This window comes from Cydia amplana, chromosome 9 (genome assembly GCF_948474715.1).
Source record: "Cydia amplana chromosome 9, ilCydAmpl1.1, whole genome shotgun sequence".
In the NCBI taxonomy this organism is placed as follows: domain Eukaryota; kingdom Metazoa; phylum Arthropoda; class Insecta; order Lepidoptera; family Tortricidae; genus Cydia; species Cydia amplana.
In genome coordinates, this window is record NC_086077.1 from 10,919,802 (window position 1) to 10,943,223 (window position 23,422).

Genomic DNA, 23,422 nt, shown 5'->3' on the forward strand with positions numbered 1-23,422 from the left:
AAAATTGCACGTGACGCAATCGTGTGCAGGAAATAATGATGCAGTCATTGAACCGAGAGGAGATTCAAGTGACGCGGCGCGCCGCGGGCCGCGTCTCACAACCTAGCTGCCGCCGGCACTCCGCTCAGGCCACTCGCGACGCTGCTGCCACTGGCACATAGGGTTTGCAATCCGGATCCGAAATGTATGAAATTATCCGGATCTGGATCCGGATCCGCGGATCTTTCCATACATTTCGGATCCGTCGTGCAAACCCTACTGGCACATCATAGGCAGTCCGCGCTGACGCGACGCTTGTGGCGACCGTGTACAGCGGGGAGGATGTGTAACACAAGCTGGGGACGCCATGTTGGCGCAGCCGGTTTGCGAGTCTGGCGACCACGACCGGCTCACACGGTGCATGTTATGCATCCCGCCACTCCTGTGTATCGAGTTTCTCAGTGGCAGTAGGGCGAGTGCCGCCCGGCATGCCGTGCTCGCGGCCTGTACCGACACCTAACACCACTATACCGACACCCCTACACTTACAATGTTTCATTACAATATTATACCCATTATTAAGTACTGATAACTTTTTAACTGACTAAACATTTTCAAGGCATGACTTCTTTCGTCTAAGTCTATGGACAACGTATTCTACAGGGCACTGGAACGTTATACTTTCCGTTATTGGCTTTATCTAACTTTAAAATGGAAAACGCTTTATAAAAATTATAATTATGACATTTATTGCTGTATTATAAAAATTCACATTTGCACCAGAAAACTATTGCGATTGAGGCATTTCGAATTGGTGTAGACTTGGACAGAAAAATTTCTGTTAAAAAATAATTATTTAAATTTAGTTAATACTTCAATAAACTGTTAAAAAGAACACGTTGATCACTTAAATTGAGCTTTACGACAATAGAATTGACGCTGATCTGTTGGTTGCGCGGACGCGCCGAGATAGGAACATCAGATCGATTACCCGTACCGCAAAAATAATTTCAAAACGATTTGGAAGATTGTCACTAAACGAAGAGATGCAAACCAATCGTCCCAGACACCTCTTACTTATCTTTGATACTCACTCTTTGGCACCTAACATTAAACGTCATGACATTGTCATAGTATCGGCCCCTCCGAGCCGACATTCAATTTGTAGGTCGATAGCAAAAAAAAATTTCGCGATCGTCGCCCGAAGGGGCTTAAAACGAAAGCTATACTTAAAAAAAAATGTTAAATTATATTGGTGTTACTTTACTTGTACTGTCAGTAAAACAGAACTCCGCGTCACACCGAGTTCGCGGCGGGGCTCTCGGCTCCGCCGCCGAGGGTAAGTATAGGTAGTCTATTTAATGAGAAATGCTGATCGTTTCCAATATGAACACATCACACATCAACACATTTAACACTAAACTACTACAGGTCCAAGCGCCTCATAACTTACTTCATTAATTTGTGAAAGAGTTCTCGAGCGTGCGGCTCGACAAGGTACAGTTTTACTTACACCTAACTTAGCACTACAATCGTTAATGTTTAATCGTAAGATCACTGGAAGATGCTCGAAATAGAATAGATAATGTACATTATTTATAACATTATAGTCATTCGCTTTTGTGATCGTAGGTCGGGATCGTGAAGCGTGGGGGGTTCGCCTCGGGCGGGCGGGGCGGCCGCCTCGCGACTTGGCTGTCCCGTAACGTATTGGTAATGATATATTTTGGCAGAGTATCTCTGTGGCACACCATCAATAAATTAAAAGTAAATAAAAATGTAAATAAACTTTATGATAACGAACATTTACACGTGCGATCGTTGCCGTAAAATATCAATAGTATGCTTACCGAAACCTACGATAGGACTTACGTGTAATCTTATACCTACAATGATGTAATACCGAGACGCCTACTGCTACAATATATTATTAACAGAATATCTAAAGCATATGTCACTTTGAATAACGTTCAAATTGAGCCTATAGAAAATACCACAAATCTTTTATTAAATAGATATTGATATGGCTAAATTTAAGTTAGAACTTTATTCTTACCTATAGGTACACAAAAGTGTAATATTTTAAATTACTGTCAATTATAGTACTTTATAACACTTCTCACAAATGTATGTAATATAAAATGATAAAACAATTTTCAATTTAATATATTAGGTTACCCTTACATTAATCGTATAATCTAGATAATCGTTTCATATATTAAACATAAAGTGGCACTTGAATCACAAATACTGGAAAAAATTTGGGGAAACAGTAGCATCGGCGGAGGCCGACCGCCGCCGGCGGCTCTACTCTGATACTCTCCAACAAAATAGATTATCCTTACATTAGGCAAGATACTTTACATCACAGGATTACTGGATTGCAGGGAGCGCGCCGCCCGGCCGTCGTCCGTCAGCACGGAGGCACGGAAGCCGGTCCGTCGTCCCTCAGCACGGAGGCACGGAAGCCGGTCCGTCGTCCGTCAGCACGGAGGCACGGAAGCCGGTCCGTCGTCCGTCAGCACGGAGGCACGGAAGCCGGTCCGTCGTCCGTCAGCACGGAGGCACGGAAGCCGGTCCGTCGTCCGTCAGCACGGAGGCACGGAAGCCGGTCCGTCGTCCGTCAGTACGGAGGCACGGAAGCCGGTCCGTCGTCCGTCAGCACGGAGGCACGGAAGCCGGTCCGTCGTCCGTCAGCACGGAGGCACGGAAGCCGGTCCGTCGTCCGTCAGTACGGAGACACGGAAGCCGGTCCGTCGTCCGTCAGCACGGAGGCACGGAAGCCGGTCCGTCGTCCGTCAGCACGGAGGCACGGGAGCCGGACGGCCAGCGGCCAGCGTCGGCGTCGCTCGCTCTCGCGTACGTCTATCATTTCCGTGTCAGACTATACGGCTTAAAAGGAATTTACCACTACAAGAATGCACTTCGAATCTCATAATTTTCAAATTTTGTTATCTTTATAAAAATTACGAACTAATTATAAAACGTTTGTTAGTCTGCGAAATGCACTTACTCATTTATTGCTGAATAAAAATATCACTAATGGAAAACAAAGGCTCATCGCGAGTGAGAATTCGAAACCGAATAAATAATTAAAATACGATCAGTATGTAAAACGAGAAGTAAAAACACGAAAGAAACTCGGAACGAAACATCTCGACGGGCGAAACAGCAACAGCCCTCGAGCGCAACAAAATAAATACATACACACTAAAATAAGGCCACGGGACGAGTGACTGAGGTAGCCCGCGACGCAACTACTCTACTCCATGCCTAGCTCTATTTGGTAAGGGGACCGAGCCCCCGCGACCCTATCCTATAATTATATACTTCATACAGGTATAACCGTCGATACATTATATGTCTGCCGTTGTATATGTATAATTCTTATGTACACTAAATAATCTACATGAACACTTACAACACAGTAGATAATAGTATTGTGGACAGTTGGCTACCGCGGGCGCGTCGCGGCGCGGCGTGCACCGCGGCGCGACGCGGCCCGCGCGATGTGACTAGGCGATTAAGCTTTGGATTCCTCCGAAAACGGTGCCGTCATATGACGGCCGTCATATAGCGGCCGCAAAAGACAGCCGTCTTTACGGTGGCGACATGTGGAAAGTACCACGGCGTCATAACACACCGTCATCCACCAAGGTCAAAGCGGCAAATTTGAAAAATGTAGGCGCGATGGGATAACGTCCCATAGAAAATTTGAATTTCGCGCCTTTTCCTCCTGACAAGATTTGCTTGATCATCTATAATTTACTTGGAGGATGAAATATCATCAGAAGAGGAAAATAATCGTAGTACGGAATCATTTATTCAAATCTCGTGTCATTTATTCAAAATGGCGTCACCGCTATCTAATAAAACGTTCACGAAACTATCGACACCGTCATGACGGCCGTCATCTTACGTTACGTTGACAATCAACGTAACGTAACGCCGTCTAGGAAACCGCGCCATCTTGTTTACATAGACAACGTTCTAGTGACGTCAGTCAACGCTATATAGCGGCCGTAATATGACGGCACCGTTTTCGGAGGAATCCAAAGCTTTAGTCCGTCCCCGGGGAGACGAGAAGCGTAATTACAACTAGACGGAGGCCTAGATGGACTCGCCGCCCAGCAGGTCGGGCGGCAGGAAGGAGTTGAGCGAGGAAGGCGTGGCGCGCTGCTCGTGCTGGTCGGGCCAGAGGCCGGGGAAGCCGGCCCAGTCCTTGCCGCCGCCGCCGCCGCGCCACGCGCCGCCGCCGCCCGAGCCCAGGTGCTGCAGGATCATCTGCACCTCCGACTCGGCCGGAGACTCCGCGAAGATGGTCGTGTTGCTCAGCACGCAATTGTTCAGCGCCATCTGAGCCTGTGCAACAATCGTACTCCGTTTAACTCTGCACACACTTTGCAGTGCCAAGTGTTTTCATAGGAATAGGAATGATGACACACGTTGAATTTTATAACAAAATCTAGTAAAATAGATAGCAAACGAGCAATTTATCACAATAATATGGATATTAAAATAAAATATTGAAAAATTACAAAAATACAGGACCTGAAAGTTTAAAAAAAAAAATTTTTTTTAACTTCCAAAAACGATTAAAGTAAGGGTACCATTCGATTCCTTACATTTCATCCAAAAAAATATTGTATAGCAACTATATACATAAACGCAATATTTCACCGACAAAAACGCAATTTTCTTGTTTTGTCCATACTACAAGATGGGCGATGACGTCACGGCCCCTGGCCGTTTTGTATAGGGCGTTTCGCGAGTGAATTGCGACTGTCGGCCTTTGACTACAATTTCTGACTTTTGTGTTACTTTAATGGGTCCCATATAGACATTTGATCCTAAAAACAAACCCGATCGATTGATACCATAAATGAAAATTAGTCATGTAGCCTATTATGTTATTCTTCGTTATACTGCCACTGCAAAATCTGTGCAGTGAGCTTAGTTGGACTCTAGCATCGGACAACACAGTCGAAGAGTTGTCTTAATTAAGGAAATAAATTCTTTGTCTGACAAATATATATACCTAATCACAGGGCTTTTTAAGCAAAATATCAATGAACTTTTACCAGACGGGTCAAATTTGAGTGTGCGTTAAGGAATTCGACTTTCGCACAATGCCGATTTGTAAGCAAGCAGTCATTCGACGATCGAGTTTGAATAAAACATTAGAACATTTAATCGAAATGTGACGGCTTCGCTACTCTTTCGTCACTCACCGCTTGCTTCCGATCCACGTTCGTAGCTACGCCGGAAACACGCTTCCAAAACGGTCACAAGTCACTAAACAGTTAGAGCACAAGCCCCGCATTTATAAAAAAAAATTGAAATTCAATCTGAATATTGTTGATGACGTTCTTAAGTTTTGTGTTCTCATTAGCGCCAAGCACGCCCAAAGCTTTTCTAATATATGATTCTAACAAACCAAATTTTCACGCGACAATTGACCTACAGGTGCAGTTGATTATCCGATGTCCAATAGAAAAAAAATGTAATTATTAAATCAGATGAAGTCAATTATTCAAGGAGCAAAAACATAACCAATCTCACATTTATATACATCTGTAATTGACCGTCACTTACATTATTGACAACTTCGCCGAGATATCTTTGATTTACTTTTCAAAGCGCTTATATGCGCGAGTAGGTAACGCTTATTTCAATAAGATGAAACTGTTAGTAAGTTCGTAAGTAACTGTTAGTAAGTAGTACTCACTTTAGCTGCCTCTTCGCGAGTAGAGTAGCGCGCAAGCGCGAGTCCCTGGTTCAAGTACAAATGGAAGTTCTGCAGCGGCCCGTGCTGCACGCACAGAGTCTTCAGCGTCGATCCGTCGATCTGTTCCAACAACATAATAAATGTTTCATCAATAAGATATATTATTATAATAAAACTTGCGTCACAATTTGCCGTTTGGAAAAAAACAGCAAATACGGCAAATAATACCTACTGCCTGCCTAACTTTCAATCTCGTGCAATTTTTTTGAATAATCATCAATTTCGTTTAATAGTACATCGCGTTGCACCAATCGTTCGTCGTCATCAAAAAAGAGCCGGAACGTTAAAATTTGAGTTCGCAATTTTCAAGCCTGTTAATGACGTAAGTTTCGTCCATTATTAGTCTCGCAATAATAGTTATTTGTACAACAAGAGATCAAAGTTTGATATTTCTTCGAGTGTTTATTTTGAGTCCCGTGCAAGCGAAAGATTCTATAATAGAATCTTGAGCGTAGTAAGGGACTCTAAAGCGCACGAGATGTAAATAACTTTGATCTCGTGTAGTACACAACATTTTTCACCTCAGCAGTGAGAACATATTAGAGAACCCGAAAAATGTATTCCTTCTTCATCACTTACCTCTATTCACTCATGTTTTCTTAGGATATACCAACAATTAAATTTTCACCTCAGCAGCCCGAACAAGGGTACTTTGCTACTTAAAAACAGTGAGCAAAATCGCATTTTGCTCATTTTACCTCACTCAGTGAGCAAAATGCGATTTTGCTCACTGTTTTTAAGTAGCAAAGTACCCTTGTTCGAGCTGCTGAGGTGAAAAAAAAGTTGTGTGCGTTCCGTACCTGCGCGGTAAGATTCTTGAGCAGCAGCCACGTGGAGGCCTGCCAGGAGGGGAGGTTGTTGCGCGGCGGCTGCTGCACGTGGTGCTGCGGCCAGGCCTTGTTGAGGCCGGGCGGCGGCGCGGCGCGCGGCTTGGCCCACGCGTCCTTGCCGGCCGCGGGCGGGGCGTAGCTCCACGTGGACGAAGACAGCGACCGCTCGCCGCCGCCGCCGCCACCGCCACCTGGCGGCGACGTTTTCCCGCCCAGCATGTCCGAGTCCTTGATGGCCGTGAGCGACAGCGGCGACCGCACCACGGACCCGGGCGTCATCGACGGGTCGTCCTCTACGTTTTTGATCTGATTGCCCTGTATTCGTTATAGTTGTAGGTTAAAAGGAACTTTTTGTAGCGGTCATTGATAGGCTAGTTTTAGGACCGGTCGAATTGGCGCCTCTCTACGATAGCACCCAAGTTATAATGTCAATCCCCGCATATCTGGATTTAAGTATATCAATGAATGAAACGAGAATGATTATCAATAAAGACAGTCATTACAGACATCTATATATATAAACGTGAAAGACTTGACTGACTGACTTAAATCAACGCACAGCCCAAACCGCTGGGACTAGAAAGTCTAAATTTGGCAAGTAGGTTCCTTATAAGGTCTAGGGGTCCCCTAAGAAAGGATTTTTCAAAATTCATAAAAAAAAACTCCTGCGCGTGCGAAGCTGCGGGCAAAAGCTAGTATTAAATAGATTACTTAAAAAAAAAACAAAGCTACCTTTTTAATTTAAAAAATCGCAGCCTCTAATAACTACATCCACCAATCAAATATTCCAGAGACATTCCATAAAATGTTCAAGCACGTTTGAAGCAATTTAATGCTATAAGACATAAAATAAAACAAGTTTCTTGTTAGTTATCTTACATTCAAAATCTTGGAGGATATAATCAAACGGAGACGCCATGTCTGTAATTTTCTGTACAAAACAGTCTGCCGATTTTTGCGGGGGAGGGGAACGTCAAATGTATGCGTAACGTAAAAATAGCCATGTCAGATAAACGTCAGTCCATACATTGTGTATGACCGTTGGCCGCCTATTTTCGACAGAGGGGAAAGCCTGGCTACTCCGTTTAGTTGTATCCTCCAAGTTCAAAATTGAATGTTTTATCCAACGAGAATGACAGGGGTTAGGTATTTGGTATGGGAATGGAAAGAGTTGTAGGCTCGGAAACCGACCTTCCAGGGCTTGCCGGGCTCGAACTCGGGCACCATGTCGAAGACGGGCTGGTGCTGCGGGTGCTGCGGCCACGCGTCCTTGCCGTCCGCCACGTCCGCCTCGCCCCAGCCCTCGCCGCGCCCCACCGTCCATGTGCTGTACAAAAACACAATATCACTCTATGCGTTTACTTTGCGGAACCAATAGGCTACATGACAATTTTTAGGGTTCCGTACCCAAAGGGTAAAAACGGGACCCTATTACTAAGACTCCGCTGTCCGTCCGTCCGTCCGTCCGTCCGTCCGTCCGTCCGTCCGTCCGTCCGTCCGTCCGTCCGTCTGTCACCAGCCAGCCTATTATGGATAGCTTTATCCATTTTTATCCACGTGATAAAATAACTGTCACTGTTTAACACCGTGGGAAAGAAAGTGACGGACACCGTTTTATCACGCTGTCACGTAGACAAGAACGACCATCATATCCGTACAGGCTGTATCTCACGAACCGTGATAGCTAGACAGTTGAAATTTTCACAGATGATGTATTTCTGTTGCCGCTATAACAACAAATACTAAAAACAGAATAAAATAACGATTTAAGTGGGGCTCCCATACAACAAACGTGATTTTTGCCCGAAGTTAAGCAACGTCGGGCGGGGTCAGTACTTGGATGGGTGACCGTTGTTTTGCTTGTTTTTTTTTTGCTTTTTTTGCTCTATTTTTTGTTGATGGTGCGGAACCCTTCGTGCGCGAGTCCGACTCGCACTTGGCCGGTTTTTTTTTTCATGGTATCAATCGATCGGGTTTGTTTTTAGGATCGAATGTCTATATGGGACCCATTGCATTAAAGTAACACAAAAGTCAGAAATTGTAGTCAAAGTCCGACAGTCGCACTTCACTCGCGAAACGCCCTATACAAAACGGCCAGAGGCCGTGACGTCATCGCCCACGTTGTAGTATGGACAAAACAAGAAAATTGCGTTTTTGTCGGTGAAATATTGCGTTTATGTATATAGTTGCTATACAATATTTTTTTTGGTGAAATATAAGGAATCGAATGGTACCCTTACTTTTATCGTTTTTGGAAGTTAAAAAAAACTTAAATTTAGAAACTTTCAGGTCCTGTAATTTTGTAATTATTCAATATTTTATTTGAATATCCACATTATTGTGATAAATTGCTCGTTTGCTATCTATTTTACTAGATTTTGTTATAAAATTTAACATGTGTCAACATGCCTATTATGGTAATTACAGATGTTAAATAGTTTTTATAGGTCACGACATAATTCAGCCGAATAACGGCATGCAAATATTACAGCCTTAAACACTAATTATCAAGCTTATAAATCATACCATCAAACTATCCATCAAAAATTATCATTAGCATTTGGAAAGTTCACATAAAAGAACAACAATGACAAATAATATTAAATGAAGCTATGTCAAGGTTAAAAAAAAAATTAATAAAATACATTCGTTCAATTGTCAGCATGCACAAAACAAAATGCACTCACTTCACTCACTTCACTTTGCGGAACTAATTTAAATGTGTAGTCGCACGCAAGTGCTATGCGAATGCTCAAAAACCAGAACGGTAAGATGAATCCTTATGGTACGGTAACCCATCTGCGCAATGGTTCAGAGCGACCACAGACAAGACATCCTCTAGACTGAGCATAGTAACGCTACCCCCTCTGCCACTTATACGGTAATTTTACTCCATCTTCGAGTCAATCCCGTGCCGTGATTGGTCCGTGTCTTTGAACGGACCAATCACGGCACGGGATTCGCTCACCTCGTCCCCCCGCACCCCCGTATTTTTGGCAGCATCGGTTTCATGAAATAATTGCTCTAAACTCCGTCTAGAGGATTCCTAGTCTATGAGAGCGACATATACTCACGGGTCGGGCTGCAGGCCGAGCTGGTTGAGCTGCGGGCTGGTGGTGGACTTGGCGGCGCCAGGCGCGCGCGGGAAGTCCGTGCCCTCGCCGTCCTTGTCCAGCGACGGCAGCTTCCACTGGTTCAGGCGCGACTGCTGGCCCGCGCCGTACGCCTGACGCAGAACAAAACGTTTAAATAACTATAACAAATATGCAACAATCAAAAAACTCGACTTACTAGTTTTAAACCTTCGTTTGGTGTCCTACTAAATCGACTGCGACCAATTCAGATTAGTCCAATCCGGACTTGAAATTCAGTGTATATGTCGGCGGCCGATCGTAAGATCAGGCATATCGTGAAATTCCTAGGCATATCGTGAAACGTGAAAATCTTTGACTCGTTCCCCGAGTCGACGGCGGGGCTCCTATTTCTGGGCAGTTTGCCCAAGCAACCTAACGAACCTATCCTACCTATATATTGGTTTAATCGTCAAAACATTACACAGGAACATTACGATCTGCCTGATCTTACGATCGGCCGCCGACATCTACATACAACAAATCTTTTAAAAACTGTTGTAGCCGCGTATGGTTTGGTTGGTTAAATCGAGGATGAACAGGCACCTTCTGGGCAGGCTCGCTCCATCGTAGGCCACGTCTTCGCCTCGGCTAGTCTGTGGCCATTAGTAAGCCCATTTATAATATAAAAAAAAACATAACTCACGGCCTGCGAGTCCTTGGCGATGTCCATGTTGCCGAAGTTGTTCTGCAGCTGCGACATGGGGTCCGGGCCCTGCTTGAACAGGTCGCCGCCCGCCTGCTGCTTCATGTACAACGCCTGCTGCGTCGCAATCTGGTTCTGTGCCAACAAAACTACCGTTGTAAAACTGGGAAGATGCTTTTTTACAAGCTTTTATTTACTTTCACCTGTCCCATTGTCTGTGTCTGTAATAGCATAGAGAAATATAGTAAGACAAGAGTGCTCACTCCATACATCAGTTCAGACTATTAATTTCAGTGTCTACATCTAGCATCGAGTAGCGGAACTATCAGTATTTCTACTTGACAATAGATGTAGCACCGACCGGAAAGTCTTATCTCAACAGCATAAGACTTTCCGGTCGGTGCTACATCTATTGTCAAGTAGCAGTACTGATAGTTCCGCTACTCGATGCTAGATGCTAATAGTCTTTTTGGTACTAAAACTGATGTATGGAGTGAGCACTCTATGTATTTTTTTCTCTATGGTATCTGTAATCAAATCTTTCAAGTTAAATTTGATCCACTTCCCGATTTCCGATTGAGCTGAAATTTTGCATACACATGTAAGTCAGGTGACAATGCAATATTATGGTACCATCCAGCTGATCTGATGATGGAGACAGGAGGTGGCCATAGGAACTTTGTGATGAAACAACGCAACCTAATTGTGTTAGGGGTTTTTAGAATTGTCTCGATGAGCATTAGTTGTCTGTCGTAAGAAAAGTACAGTCAGCGATAAAAGCTTGTACCAAAAATGAAATTTTTGCCGAAAACTTGTTATTACCTATGCCTTTCTCATTTTTCCTTGACCTCTCTAGAATTTCCCTCACTTTTCATGACCTTCGTTAGCTTCCCCAACTTTTCCCTTAAGCTTTGGATTCCTCCGAAAACGGTGCCGTCATATGACGGCCGTCATATAGCGGCAGCAAAAGGCGGCCGTCTTTACGGTGGCGACATGTGGAAAGTACCACGGCGTCATAACACACCGTCATCCACCAAGGTCAAAGCGGCAAATTTGAAAAATGTAGGCGCGATGGGATAACTTCCCATAGAAAATTTGAATTTCGCGCCTTTTCCTACTAACAAGTTTTGCTTGATCATCTATAATTTACTTGGAGGATGAAATATCATCAGAAGAGGAAAATAATCGTAGTACGGAATCATTTATTCAAATCTCGTGTCATTTATTAAAAATGGCGTCACCGCTATCTAATAAAACGTTCACGAAACTATCGACAAGGTCATGACGGCCGTCATCTTACGTTACGTTGACAATCAACGTAACGTAACGCCGTCTAGGAAACCGCGCCATCTTGTTTACATAGACAACGTTCTAGTGACGTCAGTCAACGCTATATAGCGGCCGTAATATGACGGCACCGTTTTCGGAGGAATCCAAAGCTTTAGCTTCCCTGACACTCGAAGGTGGACACTCTGTGATAGTCAAAATGACCAGGCATTAGAGTCTGATACTGTGTGACTTGTAATTGTAACCACCTAAGTCTAGTTACACTATCAAATATTGCGTATTTGATCTCAATATTACTCTTACATTGAACTCATAACTTTTCTTGAAGTGACTGACTGTGTACAGTGCAAAAGCCACTTGAAAAGCTTTGAGAAATAACCTCATTATGCGCCGTTATGTCTCTCAGTCTTAAGAGGCTCTTGAAAAAAGTTTATGATTGTTTAGGTAGGAATAATCTGGTGACATAATGTTAAGTAAAAGTCTCGCGACATTTTATGTCCAATATTGCACAATTACTGGTGCTGTAACTGCAGTAAAATACCATAAATATATTTTATATTTTTTATTATTTTTTTTTTTTATTTCTAATTCTAAATACTAATGCATGTGCTAATAAGTCCGCGTCTATAAATACATTTTATACGATTTTAAAATTGCGACTTTGGTACATAAATAATTGCAGATTTCTCCAGGTAAAGTCGAAGGTTGGAAAAGTGTATATCAATATAATATGTACTTACTTGCAAAGCAGTGATCTGCTGTTTAGCCTTAGTGATCTGCACCGAGTACTGCAGTGCGAGAGACGAGTTAGTCTTCGACATGGCGAGCGTGTGCTGCTGAACCAACTGCTGCAATACTTTGATCTGCACAAAACCAGGAAATAATAAACCTTCCGCTTTCTTTACAAATTATTATGTATTGTCAATAGAGTTGGACTAAACTAGCTCTTACATTTCCACACTTGTTATTACAAAGTGTGAAGGTAATCAATAATAATAAAGACCAATTTTTATGAAAAGAAGATGCTTTTGTGATGGCAGGCTTGGCTCACTCCGCGATTTCGTCGCTTTGCTACAGCTAAAAGTACATCCGTTCCACATCAATTTTGGTGGCTAGCCATAAGCCGCGCGTGGCGCTGTCGCCGCCTAGCGGCCATATTTGTGCTGATCGTAACAGACGCGTTTTGTTAGAGTGAGTCTTCTGTACCTAGTACTATTATTTATTCTGTGGTGATGGCTACATTTTGACACTTCAGAGTTAGCTTAGATGAACTCAAAAAATAACACTTGACACATTCATTGCCATCCAGCCAAACAAGACATCCCCGCTAGGCCACAAAATATCGTCATATAAAGCTGTACCACGATCCCGACTATCGGGTTGTTAGGCCTAGGAACGAAATCATAAAATACCCGATAGTCGGGTTTTCGGCACTGAATGTGGTAAACTCGTTCTTCTATTATTTGTTAATTTTAAATATGAAATGTTCAAACTTTTGAGTTTTTCTTTTAATTCTATTGTATGTAAGGTGTCTTATAGGACTTGTATTGTAATGTTCTGTTTTTCGATATATTTGAGGTGTCACATTAATTTTATTGACCAGCCTCTCTCACTATAAATAAGTAATAAAAGCATTGTAGTTTTATTTACTTTCATAAAAAGACGACTATATAATATATTTAAGTACTTTAAAAACGTAAAGAAAAGCTAACTAAAGTATCTTTTGAGCATCATTAGTTAACTGTGAATTTGGATACTCGACAGTTGTGCCTTATCGTTATCACTTATCATTGACCGCTTTCCATTAATACCAATCACAAATTATCCCTTTACAACAGCAATGATCGCGTAAACGAGTTTATGTAGCGGAAAAAGACTGCTCGGTTGGGTACACAATTTCTCCGGTCGGTAAGGTACATGGGGTGAGTACTTTGTGACCTAGAAACGAGAGCAGGCGTGGCTCACTCCGCGATTTCGTCGCTTTGCTACAGGTAGCTAAAAGTACATCCGTTCCACACCAATTTTGGTGGCTAGCCATAAGCCGCGCGTGGCGCTGTCGCCACCTAGCGGTCATTTGTGCTGATCGTAACAGACGCGTTTTGTTAGAGTGAGTCTTCTGTACCTATTATTATTTATTCTGTGACCAGAGTTGTGTAGTGTGCACGCACACTCTCTCACATGTACCCTATATATACCCTAGCATAAGTATCATAGAGCAGAATAAACCTATACTCCAGGGATAGTGTTTGTCATTACGTCCCACACCACATGGCGATCCTGCCAGTGCGGCCTTGCGCTGCACTGGCGGCGCGCCGCGCCAGCCAGAGGACGAACAACAAGAAAACGAAGAATACAAATTAAATCAACAATATTTACAAGGACATTACATTTGATTTCAATCATATTGACAGTTATAGATACTGCACAGTGTGGACAGTTTTGAAAGTTAAACTAGTGCATAAATTAAAGTGTTATAACAATTTAAAAAAAAAAAAACCTATCGGACTATTGGAACAGTTGATAAGTAGTGATCCGAACTTATAGTGATTTAACGGAACTCTGTTACAAAATTAACGGGAAAAAAAAAAGTTCGACTAAGTAAATAGACAGTAATAAAAACAGTGGAAAAAATAAAGTGCGTATGAATATTTCTCGGGCAGTGAAGTAAACAAAATAATTTAAAGAAAAATAAGGTGTGACTGTAAACGAGACATAAATAAGAATGGCCTTAATAAAAATTAAAAATAAAATTGAGACTTGTAATTTTTGTGATGTTGGTTGCTGCTGGGCGTTGCTCGTGTCGGTGGATAAGGGCGTGGTCTGCAGCTACGGGTGCCCTAAGCCAAGGCACGAGATCCAGCGTATCACAGTGGTAGTAAAAAAGTGAAAAACAGACATAATTGAAGTGACTTCTATTTTTAAAGTTTTTAATCGTACATTTTTAAGGCATTCATTAACTAATTATTTTATAAGTGTATGAACTATTGATAACATTTCATTTATGATAATGCCGCTAGATGACGAAACACAATATGGATAAAAGGGCGGTCATTATATAACGATTAACGAGAATAATAATTAATTTTCAGTCTTAAGTGTATTTTGGTGCTAATTTTTTTTTCCTATAATTATTATTTTTCCTTGCCTCAATTTGCTTTCCGGTGATCATTCATATTTTTTTCAAATTTGCTTAAGTATTATCAGTACATGAATGACACAATTACTTCATCCTTCTCGAATACCTATAGCCCACATGACGGCGGCGCGTGTACTCCATATATGGAATGGCACGTGAAGTCTGTCATTTCATCTCAAATTTCATAGTCTTCCTGCAGTGTTTTAGATCTTTTGAATTCAATGTAATGTATTAAAACAAATCATACTTGATAAAACTTAACATAATAATATTTTTGTAATAACAAATGCAAAATATAACGCGATACCGCCTTTTAACCATATATCATATTATTATTATACTAGATTAGTGATGGTTTATTAATTAAGGATTATTTTGATTTTAAGACAATTTTTTTTGTAATTTAATGTGTTTGGAGTTGACATATAATATGTCACACACACACACAGTTGCCACAGTTGTGTGCGTAATGAAGTTTTAAAATCGCAAGTCAGACTATATTTTTCTAATATAAACATGTTTTTTTCACTTTTTAATACAATATTAAAATTGACAGAAAATTAGGTCTTTACTCTTAGGATTTTATCATGACATTTATTTATTCATGGTCTCTAAATTAAGACAATGGGCGAAAACAAAAAGTCTGGAAGCCCCTTTGAGACTTCCACCGGCGACCTTGATTTTAATGTCAAAATTTGATATCAATGTGATGTGACACATTAGAACGTGCGTTTTAGATGTTGACAGCACATACCTGCTGCAGCAGCTGGTTGAGTAGCACGAGGGTCTGCGGCGCGAGGGGCTGGTTCAGGATCTGGTGGTTGAGGTAGCCGGCCGACACCGCCATCTGGATCTGCTGCACCAGCATGCGCAGCTGCGCCGTGCTCGGTTGTCCGCTGTTGCCAGTTCCACTGTCACACGAAATAGGTTAGACAAGGACAAAGGCAGGTAGAAAATAAACAGAAAAATGCGACTTGCAATAGAACTATGTCTTCTTAATATTTCGGAACAACTCGTTGGAAATAAGTAATACCTATTAGGATTGTAAGACTGATGATGATGCATAGCCTGGGGCGGCGGCTGGTTGAGCAGCTTCTGCACGACGGCCGCGCTGACGGGCGGCGCGGCGGGCGGCGGCTGGAAGGGCCCGCCGTGGTGGCCGCCGAAGTGCTCGTCGCGCCGCCAGCCGTCCCGCGGCGCCGCCAGCATCTCCAGCGCTTCCTCGGCGTTCATGTCGCTTCGGCGCAGCGCCGCCTCCGCGTCCTCCTTCTTGTAGCCCATCTCGACCAGGAATCGGAACTGCTTGCTGTTCCACAGCATCTCCTTCGGGATCTGCTTGCCCAGCGGGCCGCCCTGCGGCGGCTTCGGGCCGGGCCACTCGCCGATGTCCTCGGGCCAGCCGCCGGCCGGGTTGGGCTTCGGCTTCGGCACGGGCCACAGGCCCGGGTTGGAGGCGTCCGGCCAGGCGGGCACGTCGCGGTCGGGCCAGGCGGGCGCGTGCGGGTCCTCCCAGCCGCCGTTGCGCTGGCCGTGCGCGCCCCACACGGCGTCGGGCTTGGCGGGCGCGGGCGGGCCGCGCTGCGGCGGCTGCGGGCCGGCGGGGGCCCCGCGGCCGGCCATGCCCATGCCGCCGCGCTGCGCCCACAGCGACGTGCCGTCGTCGAAGCCGGCGGGCGCGCGGCGCGCGGCCGGGGGCGACGGCTCCTCCCAGCCGGAGCCCTTCATCGCGTCCTTGGGCCCCTGCGCGCCCCACTGGTTGACGCCGGAGGGCATCACCTTGTTGGCGGGCCCGTGCTGGTGGTGCTGGCTCCACATCTCGCCGTTGAGCCGGCCGGAGATGCCGCCGCGCAGGTCGTGCTGGCGCGGGTCGGCGGGCGGCTGGCGCGGGTCGGGCGCGCGGTGCTCGAGGCGCGGGTCGGCGGGGCGGTGCGGCTCGCCCCACGCGTTCCAGTCGTCCTTCTTGGGCACGGCCCACTGCTGCGCGTGCTGCGGCGGGCCGGCGGGCCACTGCTGCGGCGGCGGCGGCCCGGTCCACACGTTGGCGGACTCGGCGGCGTCGTCGTCCTCGCCCCAGGTGCCGCCGATGTTGGTGGTGGGGGTGTGTCCCCATGGCGTCTTGGCGGCGGGCTGCGGCGGCGGTTGGCCGCCGTTCCTCAGGTTGGCCTCCCAGAGGTCCGTGCCGAGGAAGGCGCCGTTGTTTACGTTCGGTTTCCAAGGGGGCGGGCCGCCGGCGGTGGGTTCCACCTTCGAGCCGGGCTCCGGTGATCCGGGCACGTCCCAATTCGTATCTTGGTTTACGTGTTGCTGTGAAAGAAATGGATTCGTGATTAAATGATTCTGAAAGAAAAATATGTCATTTTAGTTGGTTGAGGTTACTTACACCGCCCCAGCCGTCCTGGCTGAACAGCGCCTCCCTCATGGAGTTGAGTTGTTCTATCTTAGCGGAAGACGTGGTATTCGATGTCCCGTTCCCGTTGGCGGCGGGCGGCATGTTGGGGGCGGCCGAGTTAGGAGAGTTGCCGCCGTTGTTGCCGTTGTTGGGGTTCGTGCCTATTCAAACAAAAAAATTTTTTTTTTATATATTGTTACCTAACATACTATAATTTTACTTGAGGCCCTAGTCCATCCATCATTTCAACGTAATAGATGTTTGTTTCTAGCTTGCCTTATCAACGTGAAATATCCCCGAAACAGCCAGTGAATTACCTTCCTAAATTCAATTGTTTAATCAATTATGATTAAACAATTGTTATTTAGAATATTATCATCCTTTCTACTTTGACCTTGATCGCGCAATAAAAAAAATCGTATAATCTAAAGTTTTTTGGGAGGTGTTGTTCATTTGATACTAAAATTTCCGACAATTGCAGAGTGAGACGGATTACCCCACTGTGTGGCTAGAATTACAGGAGTATTTACGATTCTGATATCATTCCTACAGTCAGTATAATCGTCCGAGTTTTATAGCTGAGAATCATTCAATGAAAACGTCAGACAATGACTATATGTTTGTATGTATTGTTCAAGAGCACCTGTACTAAAGAATTCGATCGGTACGCGACTAACCATTGCTAGGAGGCGCACCATTATTGTTTGGCTGTGCATTTGGCATGTTGGGGGGGCTGCTCTGCCAACTCTGGGAGGCAGCGCTGGTCGGTGGCATCTGGGCCTTGTTGCTATTCACTGCAACGAAAATCTCTTATCAATGCACGTGGAACGATTTGCAAGTTCGCCTGTAGCCATGCGATGTTTTATGGCCTTTGATATTACTTCTTTATTGTTATGCGCAGCCTATTCGATCTCTACGGAAAACTGAGTTTATTCTTAACACTTAGTAAGACTCGAGGCCCTGTTTTAATGGGTTTTATTTTATAGGGTAATTCGAATTACATAACAAATGTATACATAGGTATTTCCATTCTAGTCGATAATCTATCGTTGTTGAATAGGAGCATAAGATAACACATTACAGTTCGAAATAAAAGGTAAAAAAGACAAGCCATTTGTTTTTTAATTGCTATTGGCATTCTGTTATTAGTTTATTTTAAATCAATTTGAAAACTGAGTAGGACTTATCATATAGGGGTGTTGAATACCAATTTGATGAAATAAAAAATAGGTACATAATAATAAAGTAAAAATCGTATGGCAAGTAGATCGATACGAAAACACAACATCTAAGAAAATCGATTATCGGAGGACTTAAAAAATCAATGAGCAGATAATCGATTACTGTACCATCGATATTCATTCCTATTCGGATATTTTTTATTAACCGTGTAAAAGGTTAAAACTTATTTGGGAGTAGACTCCCAAATAAGTTTACTAAGTATTTTTACGATTTCTTAGAATCGAAGCCGCGGCCAGTAGCGAGTTTCGTATAAATAGTCATTTTATTCATTAAGGGGGAAACAATGTATGGTAATTATGCGGTCCCGGCACAGGTTTAATTGAATCACCATCAATTACATAATTAGGTAGGTCGATTACTGATGCCAACGTGACATTTCGTTGGTACTTACTGTCTGCTTGAGAGGCGGGCGGGCGCTGCGCAGCGTTCCATTGCTGGCTGTTCGAGGCGTTGTTGGCTTGGCTGCTGCTAGAGTTGCCACCCCAGTTGCCTGCTGCCAATGAAAAAGACAATGGAGACTTGTAAAAAACAGCTTCAAGCAAGAACTAATAGGCATTTTTCTAAATATATCTTGAAACTCATCGTGATTTATCGTGGGCCTGATTTGCGTGATACATTCCGCAAAACTAAGTGGCGAGTCAGGTCATAATGCAATCTTTCACTCTTGGTTGGTTGGTGAGTGATATTTGGCGTGAGTAGAGTATTTGGCGTCTTATGACCTCGTGTTCGAACTATAGTAATTTAGTTATAAAAATGTCTCTGAAAGGACACTATCGGATGATGTTTATACGATACGATATCGCTGTGGCCCATTTGGTTTGCGGTATGTATACCTCAAACGGTGCCGACTCCGTTTCCGCACATTCCGCCGCGTCAACACAATGCAACAATAGCGATACAATCAATAACACTGTTGCAGGAAAATTATATTTATATAGTAACTCAAGATTGTTTATTTTAGGATCAAATATTTCAGACTTTATCCCTCATTATTATGCGAACGCCGAGCCTCATTTTGAGGCCAAAACAACATGTCTGTCGTAATGAAGTTTATGTTTATTAAGTTAGAGTGTGCCAGTTGGCTGAGAAATGGAGTTTAATGATAATGAGAAATAAATTATGTTAAATTAATTAAGCAGCTCATTTTCCACCAGAGCTACTAGGCTGCATAACTAAGGACGTTTATAATATTTACTATTTATTTAATAAAAGTTTTATTGTCTTAGCTTAGCTTAACTTTTAACATAACTCTGGTGAGAATTTTAAAAAAATCTTAGGTATGGTAGCACCAACCATAATCAACAGACTGATTAACAACATTAACATACCTCAGCAAATAACTACGAGTTAATCTAGGTATTAAAGATTACTGATGGTTCGGTGCAACCTGCCCTGTACAAGGCTCTACCTTCGCGTTCAACAATCGACACATGCTACAAGCACAAGCTGTCAACTGCTGAATAAGACAGTAAACCTAGTCTAAACACGCCCATCAGTTATTCAAAGAAACTTACCGTTATTATTGGAAGTGGGCGGGCTGCCCCAGCCGGAGGCGGCATTGAGCGAGCTCTCGCCGCCGCCGCAGAGGCGCATCCTCCGTGGTACGCCCCAGCTGTCCGTCTCGCCCATCTTGGCTTTGGTAACATCCTCGTTCCTCATCAACTCCAACATCGCGTCCAATGTGAGATCACCGTTAGCAAAAGTTTTCAAGACGGTCTGAGAGTTTGATGTTACATCGACCTCCGATACATTATTGTCATGGTTTATCCTTATCGACTTCTCGTCATTATTTATCATTCGAGTTTTCGTTTTGCATATCATATGAGCAGACTTTTCGTTTAGTAGTTGCGTGTTATCCATGCAAGGCTCATCTCGTATAATACAAACTGAAGATTTAAAAGCGTAATCAGACTTGTTCATATACTTGGGCGCTCCAAACGCCATCTTATATTTTAAGTTAAAGCTACTGAAATACGGGTCACTGTATGAGATACCCTGGACTGTTATGGCGTTAATCGTTAAAGGAATGCAGTAGTTAGGCGTATCGCCAATCATTTGGTTTTGTTGGATACTATCAACAAACTCTACATTATAAATATTATTATCTACCATTTTTACACTAACTCGCTGACTCTCATTCTTCTCTTCGACTCGCTTCAAAGCACCAAATTTATTTGTGTTCGCCACCAGCATTGAGGTGGAGATTTTACATTGCATTGGTTCGGTAACGGTATAAATATTGGAGTAACAATTATCCTTAATTAGATGTGGAACACATAATATTACAGAAACATTAGACATCAGACAATTATCATAAATACCCTTAATAGAATAATTTTCTACAATATCCACCTAGAATTATACTTATTTTCACAGATTGCATATTGTTTCAATTATAGACTAAGTAACAATGGTTCGTAGTGATGCAGTCAATAAAGCAGGTAGCAGTGTTTAGTGCCTCTGTGGCAGAGGGCAGGTGAGATCACCGCTTGAAGCTGCTGCGGACTCGCCTCTAGCCCCGAGTGGCCCAGCCCTATAAAACACATCAAGTCAGCACAGCACCATCTCTTGGCTCAACAAGAGCCCAGTGACGTACAAATACAACTATTTCTACCAGTATCAGCTTTAGAAAACCTGCTGCTAAATAAAATAATTCAATTTAATTTAATCTAAACTGTAAAGTATCAAAATGATATGCCACTTTCAAGCATTGTATTCAAATTTAAGGCGTTATCATACCAACATCGTTTTCTGTGTACGAGCAAGAAAGTATAAATTTCGATTTTTCGATTTACGCACCTTATAGGACGGACGAGAGGCTGAGCTGTATATCACAGATAATGCGGGCTCGGCAGATCCTTTAGAGCAGCTTCGCAGTCAGCTCGACGTTCAGATTATCTGTAGAAAGCACAAAAAACTAATCTCATTACTGAAAAACTTGGAATGCCCTCCTAAAAATCACCTAAAGTACGAAGGTTTCTTCTTGTACGACAAAATTTGAGGTTATCTCAAGGACTAATAAAATAATATTATGGATTATGTTCTTGTGCCAACCAATATGAACCTTATTTACGTCGTCACGACCGTTCGAGCGCGATAAGAAGCTATTCTACACTTTAACTAAACTAAAATCAAGCACTGGGTTGGATATCAAACGGTAGCTAGGTACCTACCTAGCTAATACGCCATTCGACAAATGGAAGCCTGTGTACTTGTGACCATAAAGATCAAGATTGCTCACCAGATAAAAAACTTATCAGAATTTCACGATTTACATCTTCGTAAGATCCTCTACAACAGTATTATGTTCTTTTCCCATGTATATAACATAGATATTTGTGTATTTCGGCCTTGAGACTGCGACTCGATGTTATACCTGTACTGTATCTATGTGTATCTATAACATCCACACTGTATATATCTATCTATATCTAGAGTGAAAGTTAGCACGATCTATATGAAACGATTGGAGGAGTCTATTTGAAACAAGATATCAATACGTGAAAACAAACACACTATTGAACTGATCACAATAAACTATCACTTAGAATTTTTACTGCTAGCAAAAATACAAAAAAATTCTTACGTGACACGACCGAGCACAACGGTGTTATATTACTAGAATGAGACGGAAAATTAAACATTATGCTAGCTTTCCGTTCACTGAAGCGGGACAAAAGATACGCTTGAGAAAGCGATGCCATAAATGCCAAAAGCAATTGACGACTATAATGTTCACAATTTCTGAAAGATTTAGATTTTTCAAGGCATACCTTCGTTTTGTGTACTTGTTGGCACTAGAGATTTACACAAAAACACTGTTTTAAACCCCCCGAGAAAACAGCTTCGACGGCTGGATGGAATGATTTCGTCGTCGATTGGGGTTCGCACGATGAGCGGGACACGCGATAAATTTAAGAGGTCTGTTGAAGGCATTGTAATACATAGAACGTCAGGGCGTTTTATCTTGGTCGGGTAATAGCAATTTGCTATATAGCTATAGATTCCTAAGCATATATGTACATGATACAGTTGTACCTATTCTCTACATACCTATCTATCTATCTATACTAAAAGGTACTTACATACAGTGTCTTGCTCTTCTATAGCTATAGGCGCATTATCGTGCGAATACAAGCAAGCAATACCTAGGTATAAACGAACGTATAACTACTTAATACTTTTATATTGTGTGTATACGACAAACAGACACCAATCTGCTACCTATAAGTAGGTACCTATTCGACGGGTATTACTTCAGATCTTGTTCATCATTCATTTCATCTTATTCGATAATTAGTGAATAGATATGTTGTAGATATTTGCTGCAAAGATTTGTTGAATATTATTGGACTGGAAACAGCCCAACACAACACAATACAATGATTTTTGTTGTTAGGTATTATGATTTATGATTATAAGTAGGGTCAGTTGTCGAACATTGAAACAATCGTACACAGTGAAACTTTGCGATATCTCGGAAACTAGGTGTTATCAGCTAGTGCCGTCTGTCAAGCAAGGGCAGGCTCAAGGACCCCCAGCACCTCCCCAATAGGCCAATACGCGAGCGCGCCTCGGAGAAGGAGCACGTTGCTACGAGCGTTATTGTGAATTCGTGTGACAAAAGTAATATTTTTCATTTATGTTTCGCAATTTTTTACCAAGATATAGAGTCTAGTTTGGCGTTATTTAATTTTTTGTTGTGTTCTATGTGTATTAAAGTTACTTTGGAGCTAAATATTTTTAAATTTCTTTCACTCTTTGGTGCAGTTTTTTTTAATTGTTTCAAAAAACACCCCCTAGTCTCACAATGAAACATATTTATGTAGTAAACAATGAAACATGATGTTCACTGAACACCAGTATTAGTACACAATGAAACAAACTCATTCTTTTTTTAATTAATTAAAGACTATGTGCGAAATTTGTGAAACTAAAATACCATGAAAATTGATAATAATTTGTCTATCATATGACAAAATATAAGATACTTA

The 23,422-nt window shown here is 42.8% G+C and overlaps 1 protein-coding gene across 8 annotated transcripts; it reads right to left on the minus strand.

The window, feature by feature from the left end:
• Positions 1 to 4,056: 4,056 nt before the first annotated feature.
• On the minus strand, positions 4,057 to 22,503 carry LOC134651105 (protein Gawky). Of its 8 annotated transcripts, none has more exons than XM_063506105.1 (15): positions 22,202 to 22,502; positions 21,228 to 21,326; positions 19,943 to 20,961; positions 18,820 to 18,918; positions 17,864 to 17,980; positions 17,178 to 17,347; positions 15,831 to 17,101; positions 15,552 to 15,708; positions 12,402 to 12,524; positions 10,375 to 10,509; positions 9,672 to 9,823; positions 7,789 to 7,924; positions 6,568 to 6,912; positions 5,708 to 5,827; positions 4,057 to 4,341 (listed from the first exon to the last, which is right to left on the minus strand). In XM_063506105.1, exons 3-15 carry the CDS (start codon positions 20,727 to 20,729, stop codon positions 4,090 to 4,092), a joined length of 3,864 nt encoding a protein of 1,287 aa, XP_063362175.1. In that variant the 5' UTR covers positions 20,730 to 20,961; positions 21,228 to 21,326; positions 22,202 to 22,502; the 3' UTR covers positions 4,057 to 4,089. The 8 variants fall into 8 exon arrangements, with proteins under 8 accessions (XP_063362175.1, XP_063362178.1, XP_063362176.1 ...); XM_063506108.1 differs by having other exon boundaries at positions 18,820 to 18,921; positions 19,943 to 20,314; positions 22,202 to 22,501; XM_063506106.1 differs by having other exon boundaries at positions 6,568 to 6,903; positions 18,820 to 18,921; positions 22,202 to 22,500.
• Between the last annotated feature and the right edge of the window lie 919 nt (positions 22,504 to 23,422).